Genomic DNA, 20,804 nt, shown 5'->3' on the forward strand with positions numbered 1-20,804 from the left:
TCCCGCTTGGGCTGCGATCCGGCTCCTACCCGGGGCGCCGGCCAGCGGCAATTCTGGGGTCCCCGCCCCAGCGAAGCCCCCGGTGGCCTGCTCACTGTCTCCGCGTCTGCGAGCGCTGTGGCGCGGGCGAACGCCGCCCGCGGGTCGTGGAGCCCACTGCGGAGGCCACCGCAAAGCCCTGGAGCCGGGGAGGCGGCAGAACGCGCGGCCCGGGGCTGCGCAGTCCAGGGGCTCCCAGGTAGCTCCCTCTGTGCTAAGGCCACGTGGGCTTCCCCGGGCTCCCAGAAGCCCCAGGTTGATGAGGGAGAAAGATCTCTGCGTCTGGGTGAAGGGCAAATGACTGGATCAGGAGAACCCGTGAGGAGGTGTCGGTGTCGCCCTGGCACGGGGCCTGCTTGCTAAGGGCTCGATGTGGCAAAGCCTGACGCCTCCGGAAGCAACAGGCACCCCCATGGGCCCTCCAGCCCCCAAATGGCCTAGTGGAGGTGTGGGGAGCTCGGGACGGAAAGATAGCAGAGAAAACTCACGGTTTGGGGTTGGGGCCGGGAAGATGGGCGTCAGTGGGCAGCTGGGTGCTATGTCCCTCGTGCCTCTCTGTATTCCCCGGCCAATGTCATCATGCCAGGAACCCCAACAACAGACACGGGATGGCTGGTCTCAACTCAAGAGCCTCATCACAGCTCCTTATGCTGCAAACTGGACCCTCCCCAATAAGGAAGTCCATGCATTGGAAAAAGCGTGGGCTTTGGAATCAGGCAAAGCTGGCCCTCCAGCCCCAAAATGGCCTATCAACGACAATCGTAGTGCCTTTCTTCTTTTCTAACATAAGATTTAAAACAAAAAATCTTCCTCTAATCACTTCTTTAGCTGTCTCCCATTAATTTTGATCTTTTATTTTTATTATCAACCCATTTCAATATTTTCTAAGTTGAATTTCCAAATATTTGGGAACATATTATTATTATTAATTTATAATAGAATGCCACCATAAACACAAATAATTTATTATGTAAAATTTAAGTTTTTTCCAAATGTATTGAGATTTGTTGCATAGCCCAGCATTTGATCTATTGAAGTTAATGTACGCTGTGCCCTTGCAAAGAATCTGTCGTGCGCAGTTGCTGAGTATAGTGTTCTGTAAATTTCAAGGAAGTAAAGGTGGTTGATAATGGCATACAGATATTCTATATATTTACTGATTTCTTGTCGTTTTATCAATTGGTGAGGCAAGGGTGTTAAAATCTCCAACTATAATTGTAGAAATATCTATTTCTCTATTCTGTCGAGTTTTATTTCATATAGGTTGAAATTCTGCTATTGGTGCATATGCATTGGTGAATTCTATGTGTTCCTGCTAAGATTCATATGCAAAAAACAATTGCATTTCTATATACTAAGAATGAACAATCCTAGATATTTAAATTTTAAAAACAGTACCATTCACAATAGCATAAAAATATGCGACACTTAGGAATTGACCTGGCAAAAGATATGAAAGACTCGTACACTGAAAACTACAAAACATTGCTGAGAAAAATTAAAGACCAAAAGCAATGGGGAGAGAGACTTCCTTCATGGGTCAAAAAATTCAATATTGTTAAGACGTCAATTCACCCCAAATCGATGTACAGAATTAAATCCAGTTCCAATCAAAATCCCATCAGACATTTTTTTCTGGAAACCAAGATGAATCTAAAATTTATGTGGGAATGCAAAAAGCCTAGACTGGTGAAAACAACACTGAAAATAACAGTTGTAGAACTTCCATTTTCAGATTTCAAAAAATATTATAAAACTACAGTAATAAAAACTGCACATTACTGGTGTAAAGATAGAAAATACTTCAGTGGGACAGTATAGAGAGTTCTGAATCTACACATTTATGGACAACTGATCTTTGACAAAAATCACAGAATAGTACCACAGAGAAAGACAGTCTTTTCAAAAAAAATCATGCTGGAATAACGGGATACCCACATGCACAAAAATGAACTTTGACCCCTATCTCACACTACATACAAAAAATGACTCAAAGTGGATCAGAAATATAAATAAATATAAAATCTAAAACCATAAAACTTTTTCTAAAAGAAAATAAGATCTTTATGACCTTGAGTTAGCCAAGATATCTTAGATATGACACGAAAAACATAATTCATAAAAGAGTAGCTTGATAAATTTAGCTAGCTAATCAAAATTTACAATTTCTGCTTTTCAAAAGACACTGTTAAGAGACCGAAAAGACAAGCCATAGACCAGGAGGAAATATTTGCAAAGCATATACAGGACAAAAGACTCTTACAACTATAAAGAGCTCTTACAACTTAATAAGAAGACAAACAACCCAATAATAATAAAATGAGCAAAAGGAATAATTTAAGCAGACACTTCACCAAAGAAGATATACAGATGGCTAATGAGAATTTGAAACCATGCTCAACGCCACTAGTCAAGGAAATCCAGATTAGAGCCCTAATGAGGTTATACTATATATCTATCAAAATGGCTAAAATTAAAAAGACTGACCATATCAAGTATTCACAAAAATGTGGACCAACTGGAACTCTCCTACACTGCTGATGGAAATTAAAATGGTATAACCACTTTATAAAACAGTTGGGTAGTTTTTTAAAAAGTTAAGTGTACCTCTACTATATTATCAGCCATACTAGTCCTCAGTACTTACCCAAGATAACAAGAAATACATGTCCAAATAAAGGCTTGTATACAAATGTTCATAGCAGCTTTATTTATAGTTGCCCCAAACTGGAAACAACACAAATGTCCATCAACCAATGGGTGGATAAACCAATTATGGTACATTTACACAATGGAATACCATTCAGCAATAGAAATGAATGAACTGTTAGTACATGCAACAATATGGATGAATCTCAAAATAATTTTGTTGAGTGAAAGGAGCCAGATACAAAAAGAACACTTATTATATGATTCCATTTATATAAAACTCTAGAAAATGCAAACTACCCTATAACGACAAAAAATAGATCAGTGGTTGCTTGAGGACGAGAGAAACAAGAAGAGACAGGAGAGAGTAACTACAAAGGGACACGAGGAAACTTTGAGAGTAATGGATATGTTGATTGCCTCGATCATGGTCATGGTTTCATGTCAAACCTTGTCAGATTGTACAGTTTAAACACGTCCAGGTTGTCATATGTCAAATATACCTCCAAAGATCTTGTGTTTTTTTTTTTAATATACCCACAAGTAAATAATAAAAAGACAAACAATCCCATAAAAGTGGGCAAGCTATTTGAACAGACACTTTACAAAGGGAAATAGAGAAGTGGCCAGTAAGCACATAAAAACATCATGTTCAACATGATTAGTCATCAGGGAGATGGTAATTCAAATCACAATGAGTTACCACTTCGCGCCCACTTAAATAGCTAAAAATAAAGGCTGACAACCCCAATTGTTAAGGAGGATTGGAAATAAAAGGGACTCATACATTTCTGGTGGGAACATAAATTGTACAGCCACTTTGCAGAATATTCTGGCAGTTTCTTATAAAACAATATCTTATAACATGGCAATTCCCTATCTAGGTACTTGCCCAAGTAAAAAAGAAAGCATATGTCTACACAAACGTGTACACGAATGATCCTAATAGCATTATTTATAGTAGTCCAAAATGGAAGCAACCCAGATTGGAAAGTGAGGAGTGAATGAAACAAGTCCAATACATCTAGACAGTGAAATACTACTCAGTAATAAATGAAAAAAAAAAAGCAGTAACACCTTCAACAACAGATAAATCTCAAAATTATCATACTGAATGAAATAATCCAGACATGAAATAGCATATACCGCATTAGTCCATTTACGAAGTTCTCAATTCTCAAACAGGCAAAAGTAATCTATGGTGGAAAAAAAACAGGGTGGTTGCCCCTGTGTGGGATTGTGGTGGAGACCGACTGGGAATAGGCACTAGAAAAATTACTGGGGTGTTGATAGTGTTCTGTATCTTGACAGGAGTCTGGAGTATGCATTCGTCAAAACTCACTGCAGGGGACACTTAAAATGTGTGTGTTTCTCTGTATGTAAATTTTACCTCCAAAAAACAAAAATAACAGTAAACAGGTATTGGTCTCTAGCTAATGCTATGTATGTTGAAGTGTTTAGGGGCAAAGTATACTGATCGATATCTGCAACTTACTTTGAAATGGATCAGTAACAAAAGGATGACCATGCAATCAAGGAAGTAGAGCATAATGGTATCTGGGTACAAATCTTTCAATTCATCTGTATGTTGCAAAGTTTTCATAATAAAATATGGAGGGAAAATAAGAAAAAATTGATAGCATGTAATATTTAAGAAATTGGTTATAACTGTTATTTCTAATAAAGCATTGAATGCTAATTAATTTTTAAAATGAAGAAAAGAGTTAGACCATGTCCTTCAGACTTAATATTAATCCCTGGCCCACCGCTCCAGCGTGACTCTTATTTCCCTTGGCTTACTTACTGCACTCCAGCATTTACTTTTGATCCTGGAATATGCCCAATTTGCTCTTGTCACAGGCTGTTTGCATTTGCTGTTCCTTTTTCCTGTGGATGCTCTTCCTGTCTTCAACAACCTTCACATGGCTGAGTCCTTCTTGTCATTCAAGTCTCATCTCACTGAAGTCCCCCAGCCATCACCCTAATTGATGTTCTTCACACTCTGATGTGCTGCATGGTGATCCTTGTCGATTATCATCTTCCTTTTCAAATTGGCATTTTCAGGAAAGCACCGACGGGCTTAACACACTGCAGGGCGGTTGCAGTTTCGTAGGTTTTGGTTGACCGACAGCAAATTCATCTGGAACTAGCTATCGTTACTTGCAGCACCCCAGATCCAAGAATCCAGTTCTTTTCCCTCACATTATGACCTGATATTTTGAAATTGACCCAAGCGAGTTTCTCCTCCACCCCTACCCCCGCAAGTGCGCGCGCACACATACTCGCAGGCGCTCTTAGGCGCCAAATGTGCACCCCCAGAGGGCAGGCATGCGGCCTGGTTTTGCTCACAGATATCCTCTCAATGCCCGGCAAAGTCAGGGCTCACATCTTTGGTGACTCAGTAAGGCGCTTCGACACTTCCGAGGTGGGAAGGGGGCTGACTTTGCTTTATTTCGCGCGCCTTTCTCGTCTCCCCGCCATCATCCCCGTCCAGAAGGTGCCCAAGGGAAAGGGGTCTTTTACATTCCCTCGTTCCCTTTTTCGTGGGTTGGTCGGCTCGTTCGCTAGTTCGTTCGTTCATTCATTCATTCATTCATTCATTCATTCATTCATTGGTACATTCATTCCACTCCTCCCCCCTCCAACCTGGCTTCGAGCCCGCGCGCGCGACTCCCAGGGGCTCTGGCCTGACCCTCCCCCCAGGCCTCAGTCCCGCCCCATTCCCGCCCTGCCTCCTCTCCGGGCCAATCGGAACCCGCGGGCCGGGAGGGGCCGGGGGCGGGGCGGGGCCTCGTTTCCCCACTACCCCTGGCTGCGCCCGCGGCTCCGGAAACGCGCCGAGGGGCTGCTGGGCTCACCCAGACGCGGTCCGCTCCGTGGCGCTTCCTGCCACGCCGGGCCTGCCTGGGCCGTGCCAGCGCCGCTTCGCCGAGGGCCGAGCGTCAACTGCCGCCTGGCCGAGGTAAGCGTGCGGGTCATGAGAGGACGTGCGCGGAGCGCGGCAGGGTGTGTGGAGAGGGATGATCGCTTGGGCCGCGAGAGGATGTCCTGGAGGCCCAGGACAGTGCGCGCGCTGAGTCGCGGGTGAATGTGCGGGGCCGAGATGATCGTTCGGGCAGCAGGAGGATGCTCATGGAGATAACCTCGGAGAGTGTGCGATGTTGGAGTGAGTGTTTCGGAGAGTGGGGGTGGGTATGGTCAAGCCTTGTTTGGGGAGGACGGCTCGGCCAGCCGGAGGGGTGAACCGGTCTCGGATGGCGGGTCCGAGGAGGCCCGAAGGCCTTCCTCCGGCGGGTGGGGGGCGGCGGTCGGCGGCGGGAATTGCGGGCGTGTTGAGGCCTATGTTGCTTTTTTGGAAGACGCTAAGGGGTGGGAACGGGTCAGTGTGGGAAGGAGTAGACCCTCTCCCCAAGCGCGGTGGAGGGGGAGGGAGCGTTGGTGTGCGTGTTTAAAGGGCTTTTCCCGGGTCTGGGGGAGGGGCTCAGTCGCAGTCAGGGGCGCCGCATGAGTGAGCCGCGGACGGTTCCTGCTAGTGGAGTCCTTCCTTTCCTTTTTGGTAGGGGTCGATCCTCAGCTTGGCGGGGAGGATGGGGGCGCTAGAGCTCAAGAGCTATGAGGGAGGGGGAGGGGCACCCTCGCCGGGTGAAGACGGGCTCAAGGCCCTCCTCGGTTTAAACAGTGCTTTTTCTGTAAACCGTTCTGGGGGCCACCGACCCCTGCTCCAGCGCCCCCCAAACTCCTTTGCTGCCTTCTTTAGTCTATATTTGGGTGATTAATTACATGTCTTTCTCTTGCCCCTCCCCTCCCCCACACACCCCTCGCCTGCCGCCCAAAAGCCCATGGTCTCTTTCAATCACCCACCTCCCCCCCCCCCAAATCCTGGCCCCTTCCCGGAGGTCCCACCTGTTCCAACTGAGGCCCCTCCAGGCAGTTTGGCTCAGCTCCAGCCACCAGCCCCCCTCCACCTTGGTCAGTGAAATATTTTCTTCAACCTCAGACCATGACATTTTTCCTGTACCAAAGGATTTCAGATGAATCACAGAACAGCACCCCTGGGCACTAATGTTGTCTCACCCTGCCCCACCTCCACCTCCCCACATTGGGCTTTTTAGTGAAGTGCTTGCATAGTGCCTGGCACAGTCCCGTCCATTCCCCCCAAAACGTTCCTGGCTCTATATTTAGAATCTTATTAAGCAGTGATTTCAGCCTTCTTTGGGTGAGAGACCCTTTGGAAAATCGCTAGAAAGTGTAAATTCTCTTCCCAGAAGTCTGACAGCACAGAGTAGGCTCCCACTCAGACGGCTCATGGGCCAGAATCCTGGCTGCCGAGCAGAGGTGAGGAAGTTTCCAGATTCTAGATGGCCTAGTGCTAAGGAGACTCAGCTTCCCATCCCAGCCCTCAGTGCTGGTTGGAAATGCAGACTCCTGGTTCCCACCCACACCTGTTACTCTGCCCCTTGAGTTCTTAGCGAACTCGAAGCCAGGGTTCTGTCCCACCGATCCATCCCTGGCCCTAAGCTGCCTGGGCTCCCCCAAGTGGCCCAGAATATTTTATATTCAGGGCAGGGTAACCTAAACGGAGTTATACTAACAATTTCTTTTGATTTTTACTAAGATGCCATGCATCTTCTTGGGGAAATGGGAACATAAACCTTTCCTCAATTAAGTACAACAAACACTACAAAATCTCCTTCTGGTCTACCTTCTGGCTTTTTATAGAGTGGAAAGAAAATGGAAACCTAAACAGAGAGGGACAGGTGCCCAGGCAGAGTGAGAGAAGAAAACTGGGGAAGACGGAGACAGATGCCTCCCACCCACACACACAAAAAAAGACACATACAGACACAAACATCCCGGGAGAAACAGACTTTCCTGGTGAAACACCCTCTCTTTTGGCCCTTTAGGATTCTGCCACTTCTCACAGCATTGAATTTGCACAGGACAGGGTGGGCCCAAATGGGGCCTTGAGGGCCACGTCCTGACCAGACAGGTGGAGAGCATGTGAAAGCCAGGCCTGGTCCAGCTGCAGCCCATGGGCTCAGCTCAGTGTCCTGGCCTTGCTTGGTGGAAGCGGGTTGCAGCGGGGGGAGTATCGGTGTCGAGTGTGTTTAAACTCAGCCTGTCCTTTTGCTTGACCACTCATGACCCCAAAAGACATGTTCCCAAGTCTGCTTCTGCCTCCTCAAATTATTTCAATCCAACAAGTGGAAACTTAGCTGCTTAACTGATTGCTCAAAATTATTCCAAGACATGATGAGCTATCCTTGTGTGTCCCTTTTAGGTAAGTCTAGGTGTTTACAGACCATGTCTGTAGGCTTTTTAGCCGGCCGTGCTGTTACAAAGCCCCATGAGTGGGGATGCGGGACTGTGGGAAGTATTGTCTCTGGTGTGGAAGTGGCTGTATTTTCTTTCGTGTGACCTATAACCCCGCCCCCCCCAGGACATTTTTGCTCTGGCTCAGAGCACTAGGAACACCAGGAGCTATTTGTTGTCTTTTGGGGCCTGAGGACATTCTGCTGTAGGTCCTTATCTAGATATACTCCTGGGAGTCTAGGTGATCTGGCACCACTTGGAATTTTCCAGAAGTTTCCAGGTAGATCTAATTTGAGTGGCCTTGCTGCCTGTACCCTGCCCCTACTACCCAGGGATGGACAGCACCTGCTGAGGAGGTTGTTTGGCTATTTGCGCTGTGGGATCCAACGAACACTGATTTTCTAGGCTTTGAAGCGACCCTTCCTAGTAGCCGGACATCCTGAGGAGGGGGCCGCAGCTGAAGGCGACCAGAAGACATCTGATTCCCTACCATTTGGACACAGGTTGGTTTTTGTTTCCTTTGACTCCATTACTTTGTTTTTTCTGATCAAAGTGGAATGATTATTTTGGTTCCGTTAATGTTTCTGATCCTCTACAGAAAGTTCGATTTAAATAACTTGGTTAAAATTCACATTGCCATCTAAAGCACTGTCGGGGATATTTATTTGTTCACTCAATGAGTGCTCATGTTTTACAAAGCATGGTTTTTCAGATTGTTAGGCAGTGGGTTAGCGTGGACGTGACTTCCCTTTGTTCACTGCGATGTCCATGGCACTTGACTAGGTTCAAGGTGGACTCTGAAGTCAGCCTCGACAGGGCCTTTGCTCTCTGAGAGCGTACAGTCATTATACTACACTTCAGATGTCACTTAAAGGAGGGTAATATTTATGTTAAGAGGCAGAGATTTGTTTTCCCGTATCTTTCTCCAAACTGCCATTTCCGGGATGGGTGTAGGAGTATACACCATATGAGGTTCGGGGCACGCTTTTCCACGGTGACTTACGCTGAAGGTCAGCCTCACCCGCTGTATCTATGGGGTCCATGATAGTGGTTTTCATATTCTGCCTGGAATTGCTTTGACCTTGATCCCCCGAGGTCCACTTTTGGAAGGCACCGAACACCTGTTTTTGTCACTTTGGTCACAACGTCTGGCTTTTTTTCCAGATCAGTCCACCATTTTAAAGTAGAACAGTTACACGGCATGGCTTCTAAATGATCAGATTGTCTTCCGGATTGATGATAATTTTATTTTTAACCGCAGTGGGGGTTAATGTGTATTATCTTTTTTAATGATCTTTTCTTTGCTTTTCCTAAAGCTTTTACCCGATATACTTGGTTAATTATACAGAGTTTGGCTTCCTTTTGTGAAATCAGGGCTCACGTTTTCCCTCCTGTTTTTATGAGCACCTTCTTAATGATCTCTGTGTGTCCGTGGGCTCTGTTATGGTGGGTGGTGATTGAAGTGCCCTCGAGTAAAGTCTCCTGGGCAAGCCTGGTACAGGAAGGGCCACCCCTGTTGCTACATGGGAAGGGGTAATGAACGATTCACTTGGGGATTGTGGCTCTGGGATTTGAACAGTTAATCAGGCCAATTAAGTAAAAACACTTTGATGGGATCCACTCAATTAAATGGAACACTTCAGGAGGATTTGCTCAATTAAATGTGGGTGGCTTGGAAGAACTCTGTGGGAGAGGGGGCGAGAGAGAGTGGTGTATCTATTGCGCAGTGAGGGTCTGTGGTGGCCTATTAATAGGATGATTTGAAGTCAATCCCCAAAACCCATATATACCATTAGGCTGTGAGGACTTTCCGTGACTGCCCATCTTCTGGTGTTAGAGGGTTGCATATTGTTTGTCTCTTCTCTAGTGTAGTTCGAAAAGTCTCAAATCTTGGGAGCTAGACCTCAGATAAGCGACTTAACCTCTCGGATCTATGACTTCCTTCTCTGTCAAATGGAGGTGTAATAACTATCCGTTGTGATACTTAAATTAAGTGAAAGGAGAAAGGGTTGCCAACCTCGTAGTAGGTGCTCTGTGAATGGAAGTCCACTCTGTTTATCACGCCTGCTCAGTGCTGGGAGCTGTTGCAGATGTTGGGGATCGGGGTGACCAAGAAAGGGAAGGCCCCTGTCCTGTGGGCGGTGACACTTCTCTTGGGGAGAATCAGGTAAAAACTAGTAATTTCGGAGGATAATTTTTAGGTAGTGAAAAGCGAACCCTAATAGGACCGGAGAATGAAGCATTTTGGGGAGGCGACACTTGAGTGACGCTCATATTCTTAGATGAGGCCACATGTGTCAGGTTCAGAGGCCCTGAGGGGTATCGCCTTGGCATATCTTGGAAGAATGAAGGTCAGAATGTCTGGAAGGAATGCCTGGGATTTGGGGTGGAGAATATGGGCCTGATGGCCTGGGCTAGAAGAGCCTTATAGGGATTAAAGCCTTAGGCCTTAACCCTTAGGCCTGAGGGCAGTGAGCCAAGGTCCATAACAGGCCATCTTTCTCACAAGGTGACAAAATGTGTTCCCCGCCTCTCCTCCACCCCACAGCCATTCTACTTGATGTCAATTGGAAGTAAATTTTTAAAAATTAATTGTGTCAATTATCTATGACCGGTTCATTTTGTATTGGAAGCCAGCGTCAAAGAGACATCACATGTATACCAGGAAGAATCCAACTGCTCAGAGAGGGTCCTTGGCTACTGGGCACTGGGGGCTTCATTCACATGCTGGGCAATCACCTGTGCTGGGCAGCGGGTTAAAGATGGGAACGGGGCTTCTGTGGATGTTGGAACCAAAGGAGGCCTTCTGTTCCCACCTAGCCATGGCTGATAGCGTGGGGGTTTACCCACAAGTTCCTGTCAGCCCTCCTCCCTTGCGTCCGCCTTATGCATGTGGGCACCTTGGGATGTTGCCCAGTTTCGAAGGCCATTCCCCGTTGTCTCCTTGGCCTCAGCCCTGTCCTCTTGCATACTGAGCATCTTTCTTAGCCAAAATCTACCCACATCTTTTTAAATTGTTCTTTTCTGATTACCAAAAAATTCACACTTACAGAAAGAGAAAGCAGAAGACCTTTCTAGACCCCGACTCCACCCCCGTGTGGTGCACATTGCGATATAGGTGTGCGCTCATTTTAGGTACGAGTCGCTCTCAGTTTATTCCCCTTTTTCTCCTAAAATGCACATATATACTTAGCTGTTCTCTCCCCTTTCCCTACCCTCTTTGGATTATTTTCTCAACCGGTTACTGTCTCTCTACACCTTCTGCGAGAGATTTGCATTTTTTTTGTAATCTGCAAGTCATCGTGAGTTGGCCACCTGTTGACCTTTTTAATCATTTTTATTTATTTATTTATTTATTTATTCATTCATTGGTTTATTTATTGGTTTTCTGCCACCTGTTGATTTTATACCTGAGCTACTTGGTTTTCTTCCTGCTCTAGTCCTAGGATTTCAGTAAGGTCTCCAGAGCTCTGAATCATAGTCATCATTCCTCCTCTCCCTCATGTTTTTATGACATGGGGATTATTTTTGCCTTTCCTGTTGGTTTTAGTATATTGTTCTCCATCCTTTTATTTTTAACCCATCCATGTGTTTACATTTGAAGTCTTTCTATTTCAAGTGTTTTGTCGGCAGCATATAGTTGAGTCTCGTTTTTTAAAGTCTGACAATCTCTGTCTTTTAATTAGTGTTCAGTCCGTTCGCATTTAACTTAATTATGCATGTGGTTGGATGTATTAAATTTACCGTCTTGCTGTTTGTTTCTGTCTATCCCACCTGTTCTTTTTCCTTCGTTTCTTTACCGGATGCCTCAGGTGATCACTTAGGACTCTGCTCTGGTTGGCTGGACCCTGAACATCTGCCTATGTTTGTGTTCTGGGAATCATTCGGCTCACGGCTTCCTGGTCATGCTTTTCTCAGTCTTTTGGAGTTTCTCTGTATGCATGCATGGCTTAGTAGTTAGGAAAGACTCAAGGAGGATCTTATGGAGATTTGGGGGGAGCTATTTTTTCTGCATGGCTCTCTCCTTTCTGGAAATCTGCTCCGGAACTTTGAGCTGCCTCTGCTGCTTCGAATGTTGGTCTGTGTCTTGATGAAGCCACCAAGCTCTGTTTGCATCTCCCTTCCCTATACTCTAAATCTGGAAATTGCATCCAGACAGAGAATTGGGACAGTGATAAGGCTCACCTCATTTATTTCTCTCCTCTCAAAGATCACGATCTTACACTGCCTCCTGTCCAATATCTAAAAACTTGTTTCACATCTCTTTCTGTCCGGTTTTCTACATTAAGCCTTTCCTTGTTACTTTCCAACTGTTTTGTTCAACTTTTCCTGTTGTTGAATGTCTCACAGAAATGTTCTTGTCTGCAGCCGTCTCATCGTCACCTGGTGAATTGTTTCAGTGGGGTGGGCTGTGGCCTGTAAAGGGCCTCGCTGCTGGGTCAGAAAGCCCGGCCTGGCTCCTGCCCTTTGTTACCTTCTTATCTCCAGTGGCCTGATCCCATTTTTTGTTGTCCCTACAAAGCTGGAAAGAATCACTTCCTAATTATTTCTTCTGATACTCTTTTGGGAATGCTTCCTTCCTGTGCAGTGTGAGCGAGCAGTGAGCTCTTCGAGGTTGGCTGCTGGGCCTGTAGCTGGCCTGTTTCTGAGAGCCAGTCTCCTCGCCATCAGCTCTTCACCCACGTCTGTCTTCTCCTGGCTTTGCCTGGGCTAACATTCATTTGTCTTGTCAGGACTCCCTCCGACCTGCCTGTAGTCATTCTCAGCCAGCCCACTTTCCCCACTGTTGGGGGTATGTTTTCTTAGGCATATCCAGGCTCCGGCTTGTCACCCACTCCAAACCTTCACCTTGTGTTCCTGCTGTTACTGGTGCCGCCTCTGCCTCATTCTAGAATGGATGGAAGGACTGATGACCCCTTTTAATTCTTTCAGGATTCACTGACATTTGGCGACGTGGCATAGTACCTTACAAAAAGGGAGTGGTTGAGACTGGACACTGAGCAGAGGACGTGACTTCTGTGGTGAGGACCCCCTTAGCCCTTCCGGGGCCAGCTTCATGGTCCTGTGCAGCAGGAGTAGGACGAAGGGGTTTGTGCCCCCCCAGGGATGGCCCGTAAGGAAATACAAAGGGTCTGCCACACCCGACATTTCAAAGTAGCAGCCCCTTCCCAACTCCCAATGGCGTGGAAAGAAGCTCCGTCAGTCTTTTACTGCGAAAGAAATTAGAACAAACTGACCTCTATAATTTAGAATATTTTTTAAACCCGCAAATGACACAAATTACATGGCCATTTTATTGTAAGTTTACCGTCAAGACTGGTCGACAACAGCAAGCTCCCGTGCACCATTAGGTGCGCATGTGTAATGGGGGGGACCTCAGAGGGGAGACTGCTGGGGTCGAGTGTGGAGTTGTAGAAGAGCACAGAGTTCGGCGTGCCGGCCCTGAGGGGGTGGGTAGAGAGAAAGAGAGGGTCAGCCCCTCAGGACGACCACCTGGCCACCTGGCACTCCACCTACATAGTCCCAGAGCCTGCTTCATCCAGCCCCTGGAAGGAGCCAGCCCTCGGGAAAGGCATCTTAAATGCATGAGTGGCTTCCTAAGGTCACAGCCAACGCAGCCTTTGAGGGTCGAAAAGGGTTCCTGCACCTCTCTGATGTCACGTCTGGCTGCCACCGTAACCCTTTTCCTTTTCCACGAGCAGGAGTTCCAGTTCTGAATCCTGCCTTGGTCTCTCACCTGGTACAAAAGCACACGCTGTTGGTATCAGACCCTTAATATGGATCGCACTAAGTGTTCTGGTGAGTGAAAAAGAATCCTTAAGAAATCTGAGGAAATCGTGGGGCGGGGGCAGCTGAGCCTCTGGGGAGAGGGTGTGGCTGCCCTTCAGTCACAGGTGGGGAGATTCCCCAGGGTCATTTGGGTTGGGGGCGTCCAGCAATCGGGCCCTTGTGCCCCTTCCCTGTATGATACTCGCTTCCGGTCGGATGGCACCAGCTGTCTCGGGAGGAAAGCGATTCTTGACATAGAATGGTGAATGACCTCCCTCCCTTCCTCTGCCGACTACAGTGTCTCGTGGTTCTCATTTCAGGAAGCATCTCGCTCACCGAACACCAGAAGATGGATGAAGACGCCCGACCACAGGAGAGGGCATCCACGAGCTTCTCGAGGGCCAGTGAGCCCAACGCTGAGGTCAAACAGAATGGGGACTCTGAGGGGAGGGGAGGGAGCCCTCAGAATCTGCCCATAGAACATCACTTTTCATGTAAAGAGTGTGGGGATGCCTTTCGGCTTAAGGTCCTCCTTGTGCAGCACCAGAGAATTCATAGTGAGGTGAAGGGCTGGGAGTGTGGCGATTGTGGGAAGGTCTTCAGGGGGGTCTCTGAGTTCAATGAGCACCGGAAGAGCCATGTGGCTGCAGAGCCCCGGCCCGGCCCAAGCCGGGCCCTTGAGGATGCCGTGGAAAACAGAGAGCAAATGGAGAAGGAGGCGAAGCCCTTTGAGTGTGAAGAATGTGGGAAAAGATTTAAGAAGAACGCGGGCCTCAGTCAACACCTGCGCGTGCACAGCCGGGAGAAGCCTTTTGACTGTGAAGAGTGCGGGCGGTCCTTCCGAGTGAACACCCACCTCTTTCACCATCAGAAGCTTCACATTCTGGAAAAGCCCTTTGCCTGCAAAGCGTGCAGCAGGGACTTCCTGGATCGCCAGGAACTCCTCAAGCACCAGCGAATGCACACCGGCCATCTGCCCTTCGACTGCGACGACTGCGGCAAGTCCTTCCGTGGGGTCAATGGCCTGGCCGAGCACCAGCGCATCCACAGCGGCGCCAAGCCCTACGGGTGTCCCCACTGCGGCAAGCTCTTCCGCAGGAGCTCGGAGCTCACGAAGCATCGCCGGATCCACACCGGCGAGAAGCCGTACGAGTGCGGCCAGTGCGGGAAGGCCTTCCGGCAGAGCTCCAGCCTCCTGGAGCATCAGCGCATCCACACCGGGGAGCGGCCCTACGTGTGCGGCGACTGCGGCAAGGCCTTCCGGGGGCCCTCCGACCTGATCAAACACCGACGGATCCACAGTGGACTGAAACCCTACGAGTGTGACAAGTGTGGGAAGGCCTTCCGGAGGAGCTCGGGTCTCAGCCGCCATCGCAGAACCCACAGTGGAGCGAGACGCTGTGAGTGCAGTGAATGTGGCCGCGTGTTCAAGAGGCGGTCGGCGCTGCAGAAGCACCAGCCAACCCACCATGAGTAGACGTGGCCCGCAGCCCCTCGGCTGTCAGCGGGTTCCGGCAGGAACCCCGGGGCCCTAGAGTGGGATGGCAAGAGTCAAAGGAGATGAACAGTTTTGTAGCGCTTATATATTTTATTGTCAGAAAGGTCAAAACCAATTTATACTGCCACCAGCAATTTCTAAGTGTACATTTCCCATTTTTGCCTCTCGAGAGGAGCTTTTTCCATTCTGATCGATTTTGGCTAGTTTTAATAGGCATAGAGTACCTTCAAGGCATTTAAATCCGCAGGCCTTGAATCTGAGGATGAGAGAAGAGAAACCCGGATGTGGGGGGTGAGTGTAGAGGGGGTTTCTTGGTCCTCCCTTCCACGCTCCCACCTCAGGGAAACTGAGACAGAGCTATTCAGTGATGGCGTCCATAGAATGTGAGCCCGACTTTCCCGAAGAGATCACCCCAAACTCTTTTGGCCTACTGGAATTTATAAATTTTTAGGGATGTAAATAGAATACTCAAATGGGTTATAATATTTAATTTATTAATTTAGTTATACGTACATATAATAAATCACATGTTATATAGAATAATATATTAATTTACAAAATACTCCGTTTTTCCCCCACGCTCCGTCCCATGAGATCATTTCGTTCTGACTCCTCTTTACCAACCCGAGGAGCCCCTTTTGAGTCATCGGTTTCGAAGCTCATTTAATGCTTTCCATCCACCTGAGCTGTGTGCCATGTAGCACTGTGACAATCCCAGCACAAGGCTTTCACTAGAAATTTCCTCCCAAGCCATATGTTCATGTTCATGTAACATTAGGACAATTGTTTTTTTTTTTTTAATTTGTTCTGTAGCTCTACAACATAATCACCTAAAGTATTGCATTTTCAAATGACCCTTAAAAGCCTTTTTTTTTTTTTTTGGAAGCATCTAAAACTTGTCATTGTGAGGTCATGATCCTAGGTTAAGTTTTTTTTGTGTCCTCTTCAACTAATTCAATTCGGTGACTCACACATATCCAAAACTAGCGTCGATTGGGGTTTGTTTCGGGTTAACGGGTCTTGTCCTCAGCAACACTATTTCATTCAAAATAAAGTAGTTGAGAGAGCATCCTCATCGTAACAGGAACGTCTCAAGGACTCAAGTGTAAAGTGACGCCTCCTTTTCAGGCACAATCGCCTCTCATATGAGACCTAGATGGTACTTCTCAAACCCTCCGTTTCCAGCTCTCAACGGAGGTGATCACAGGACTACCTCCTAAGGTTATGGTGAGGACTGCGACGCCATGCCTGGCACCGAAGGATACTCAGTGAAAGGCATCTGCTGTCATCGTCGTAGTTATTGCTGTCATTCTATGGCTCATTAGTACCAGAACTGGGGATGGACCCAGGCCTCCTGACTCCTAGTCTCATCATCTTTCTCTCATGCGATGACTTAAATTACTGTTTCCGTTTTCTTGCATGCGAATGGTACGTTCATCTCCTTTGACCAGTTATCAAGTTACCTTTGGATATATTGACTTTATACAGCAGTTCTTTCTATATCGATTGTGACGATCTCTTTTCCAATTTTATTGCTTTGCTCTTTGTAGCAGATTTATTACATTTTTGTTAAGCAAGCTTTTGATTTTTACTTATCCAAGCATTCCTTGTTGTCCGTTAAGTCGTAACTTTCATCGCTTTGGTAGTTAGATATGATGACATTTTCTTCTAGAATTTTAATTACAAATGAAAAGTTGAAAACCCTGACCCACCAGAAGGTGAACGTGCCAGGTGGGCAGGCTGGATGAGAATGGGCCAGAGAAGCAGGCTCACTCCTCATCCAAGCTGCAGACTCTGCATGTCTGTGGGCAGTACTTGACTATCCAACCTCGCCACTCAGGCACGCGAGAGAAATTTCCATCACAGATTGGCCAGAACACTCTGACTGTTCCTCAATAAAGCCCTAGCCATCAGCAGTAGGGCTGGGCCTCACCTAGATCGATGGGGTGGTCCAAACTTGGTCTTGGCAGCAGCCAGCCATCCTTTGAGCTCCTGGGAGCCTTGGCCATGCCTGGCGTGGATTCAGTGCCTGAACAACAGATCCACCCAAGAGACATCTCAAACACGAGAAGACTCACCTGACGATGCTGTCACGTGAATCGCATCCTCCTCTTAGCGAGTGACTCTGGAACAAGAAAGAGGTCGGTTTGGTGGCTTCCACTTCTGTCAACTAGGGGGAAATTCACCCACGTGTTCTGACGTCACCTGCAGCCACACCTAAGAGGGACAACAGAGCAAAGGCTCGGAGAGGAACCGTGCCCCTCTGATGGCCTGCGTGTCATGGTGATAGAAGCTGGCCGCACCAGGCCTGGGCTGTGACTTACAGCAGCTGTGCCCAGGAGGGGCAATAAAACAAGGGTTTGGAGGGCAACGATGCCCTTCTGATGGCCTGTGTGGCATAGAAATAGAAGCTGATCATCCTGGGGCCGGGCTGTCACTTCTAGCACCCTCCCCCAGGAGGAACAGCAACAAGGGCTAGCCAGGAGCCTGGCCCCTCCTGCAGAGCCTGCAGGTAGAAGCCGGCCACGCTGGGGCTACGGCGTGACTTCCCAGCAGCTGTGCCCGGAGTAGGGGGGCACTGAAGGGCCTGGAGAGGAAGTGTGCCCTTCTGATGGGCCCACCGAGGCTGAGGCGGACCTTCCCAGGAGCCGCAGTCCTGGGAAGCAGGGTCTCACAGTGACCCCTTTGACCTTAGCCAGAAGGTACTCTGGAATGGCCCCCAAGCCACACCAGTGGCTCTCTGCGACATCTCCATCCTGAGCCCCAGGCTGGAGAGCCGCCGACAGCATTTGTTACATAGCGATTCCTTTTGCTCCGTGGGCTTCAGTTCTTGCAGTAGTTGTGAATCTGTGTCTGAGATTGCTACTTCCTTCTCTCAGCAGTTTTCTCTTTTCAAGCTGTTATGACGTGTTTGATACAAGTGTCATTTGGTAAGGAATGGTGACGTCCACGAGGGGCAAGTCTGGCACCTGTACCTGCAAGTACTCTGCCATTTCTTGCCCATTCACTAGGCATTTGTCAGGTTCTATGAAGGTTCCAGATGCAGTATTAACTCGGAACTTAGCATCGTTGTCACTGCTCCATTTTCCCCAGCCGGGACACCGTGTCCTGGCAACCCGTCACACCCTCCTTTACTTTTTTTTCAATTCCCGGTTCTATAATTTGCTCTCCAACAAACCCTCTTCCAGAGTTAACACTAAAGACCGCATCTTTTCCGTCACTGTGTTTGCGGGCGAAGTCCATGCTCTCCAAACGCAAGCAGTCTGTGGCTTTCACGTGTTTTCCTGTGGTCGCGCCGAGTTCCGTTCTGGCCTCTGGTACCTTGGGGGTGGATTTTCTGGGATTCTCTAGGTATACTGCTACGTCAGATGCAAAATGTGATTGAGCTTTCTGTCGTGTGTGCTTGTCTATGCATTCGTGTATCTACCTCATTTCATTTTTCTTTCTAATCACATGGAATCCTTTAACGAGGGAAAGGAGCAGTTGGGTTACAAGTATATCCTTTTCTTATATTCTGAAAGAAACCCTCCATGGCTTTTATTAAAGTTTTGAATACTTGCTGAAATTTTCAAAAGAAAGTAATTGTTTACTGTTTTTGCTGCTTGAGATTAACCGTGTTGATTAGTTGTGCCATACTCATCCTCACATTTCCAAAATGAGCCCCGCCCAATTACAGTGGGCCTCTTTCTCACGTGGTGTTACATTCCGAGTGCCCCCGGCTTCGGCCCTGTTGTGTGCCATGTGACCCCCTACCCCCTCTTCTAGGCCACGTTAATTAAAGCAGAACTGATCACCGAACTCAAGGGCAGCAAACGGTCGCCAGAGCTGGCTGGAGATGACGGGCCGGGCCTTTCGGATTCTGCGAACAAGGGAAAATAAGAAGGTTCTAGTTGGTATTGGAAGAAAGAGAGCGCCTCGCGGTATTTACAGGAGTTGGGCGAGCGGCACAGGCTTGAAGATCTATTGGTTCCTGCGAAACACCCCAGAGCTGCCTCCATCCCAGCACCCCGAGAAAGGCCCGGCCTCATTATGTTCTGATGGCTGCCCTCATCGGTCCACTTGTGTCCCCACCATAGACTTCTTTGACTTGAGCCAGCTCAAGTGGGCCTCTGCATTTTGCAATCTGTCAAGAGCCAATTGCATTTTACCATTTTGCTGCTTCCCGAGAAGTATCGCGTGATTGGCTTTTCTCACGTTCTACCTGGCCTAAGTCCCACCTGACTTGTAAACACCTGTTTAAATGTGGTCCTGTATTCTGTTCACTAAGAGGGGTGAAATATCTATGCCTTCCAGTTTCAGCGAGTTTGACCAATGCTTTTCCGTCATTATCATTCGTGTACTGACCCCGAGTTTGCTCCATGAAAGGAGTTAGGTCCCCACCCACCACGTTCTTGATTTTGGAAGTGTCTCCCTATTTCCAGCAAGTTCATCAGAGTGAGGAATTGATAATTTCTCTATTTCTATGTATACTTACATTCTGTAATTGTCATTGCATCACTTTGGGTGTTTACTTTCAACAGTAGAAATGGGCTCTTTAAACTTGGCCTTCGGCGTTATTTGCATATCTAAGAACAGTAGCTATGTCCTGCCCCAGTTTGATTTCGGTTGTTGGCACTTTTCTCTTAACTCCCGGTCTCCTTAACTTGTCTGTTTTATGGCACTTACTATAATCAGCCTTGCACTAGAGCTTTGCCCTCCCCCTCCCCCTCCCCTCCCCACCCCAATAGAGTGTGAGCTCTTGAAGACAGGGGTGGCCCTTCATGTCTAATTCCCCTACCAGATCTAGCACAGTGCCTTGCATCAAGTAGATTTCAATAAATATATGTTAAATGGCATCGGTCGTGTTGACTCATTTTCTCGAAGCTTACTTTATCCGTTCTTCCGTGCCTTTCTCCACACTCTCTCGAGTTCTGCTCCCTCCTGGGGTCCAGAGGCTGGCTTGGCCTCTGCTCGCTGGCCAGAGGGGAGGAGGCACCCTGATGAGGGAGGACTGGTTTTTTCTGGAAGTTTGAGCTCCCCCCTTGGCAGAAGAGGCCTATCATTCAGCCAGGTTGCCTTCCCTCCCTCCCCCCCACCCCCTTCCACTGGCTAGGGCTCTTCCCAAGCTAAATTCCATTTGGGAACAAGAGCAGGCTGGACCTGAGTTCTCCCCTAGGGACTGGGAGGTAACAGGAGTGGTTTCTCAGAATCTGCCAGCCTCTCTGCGCTGGGTGGGGGTGGGATTGGAGAGGTCAGTCCTCCTGGTGACCAGTGGTTGGCCCTCTCTCTAATGACCATTGCCTCAGAAAAGGCACGTAGGAAGGAAAGGCCTCTGGCTTCCTGACCCTCCAAAATGCCAACAGGACTCAGCTGTGGAGTTTGCCGCCAGGCCCTGGAAGGACAGGCACACAGTAGGAGTGCTTGGGTTGGGCCCCGTGGGCCACGCCGTACCCCAACAGGAGGGAGCAACACTGAAAAGGAGCATGATGCCCCCCACCAACCCCGTCTCCCTGGAGGTTCCCAGGCAAGGACCTTGTCATCTTTCCTCCAGGATCCC

The 20,804-nt window shown here is 48.0% G+C and overlaps 1 protein-coding gene across 2 annotated transcripts; it reads left to right on the forward strand.

Moving 5' to 3' along the window:
• Positions 1 to 5,510: 5,510 nt before the first annotated feature.
• Positions 5,511 to 20,103, forward strand: ZNF275 (zinc finger protein 275). 2 transcript variants are annotated; one of them, XM_039866926.1, is made up of 5 exons: positions 5,511 to 5,650; positions 8,407 to 8,504; positions 12,934 to 13,022; positions 13,704 to 13,800; positions 14,091 to 20,103. In XM_039866926.1, the coding sequence occupies exons 4-5, from the start codon at positions 13,779 to 13,781 to the stop codon at positions 15,245 to 15,247; spliced, it is 1,179 nt and encodes a 392-aa protein (XP_039722860.1). In that variant the 5' UTR covers positions 5,511 to 5,650; positions 8,407 to 8,504; positions 12,934 to 13,022; positions 13,704 to 13,778; the 3' UTR covers positions 15,248 to 20,103. The 2 variants fall into 2 exon arrangements, with proteins under 2 accessions (XP_039722860.1, XP_039722861.1); XM_039866927.1 differs by lacking the exon at positions 8,407 to 8,504.
• Positions 20,104 to 20,804: the final 701 nt, after the last annotated feature.

The sequence above is a fragment of the Pteropus medius genome, unplaced genomic scaffold (genome assembly GCF_902729225.1).
Source record: "Pteropus medius unplaced genomic scaffold, Ma_sr-lr_union100, whole genome shotgun sequence".
NCBI lineage: Eukaryota > Metazoa > Chordata > Mammalia > Chiroptera > Pteropodidae > Pteropus > Pteropus medius.

Excerpts from the sequence above, each read along its gene's own strand:
- ZNF275 (XM_039866926.1), top strand. The coding sequence starts at position 13,779 with ATGGATCGCACTAAGTGTTCTG. Across the intron at positions 13,801-14,090 it reads GGATCGCACTAAGTGTTCTG|GAAGCATCTCGCTCACCGAA; the intron begins GTGAGTGAAAAA and ends TTCTCATTTCAG.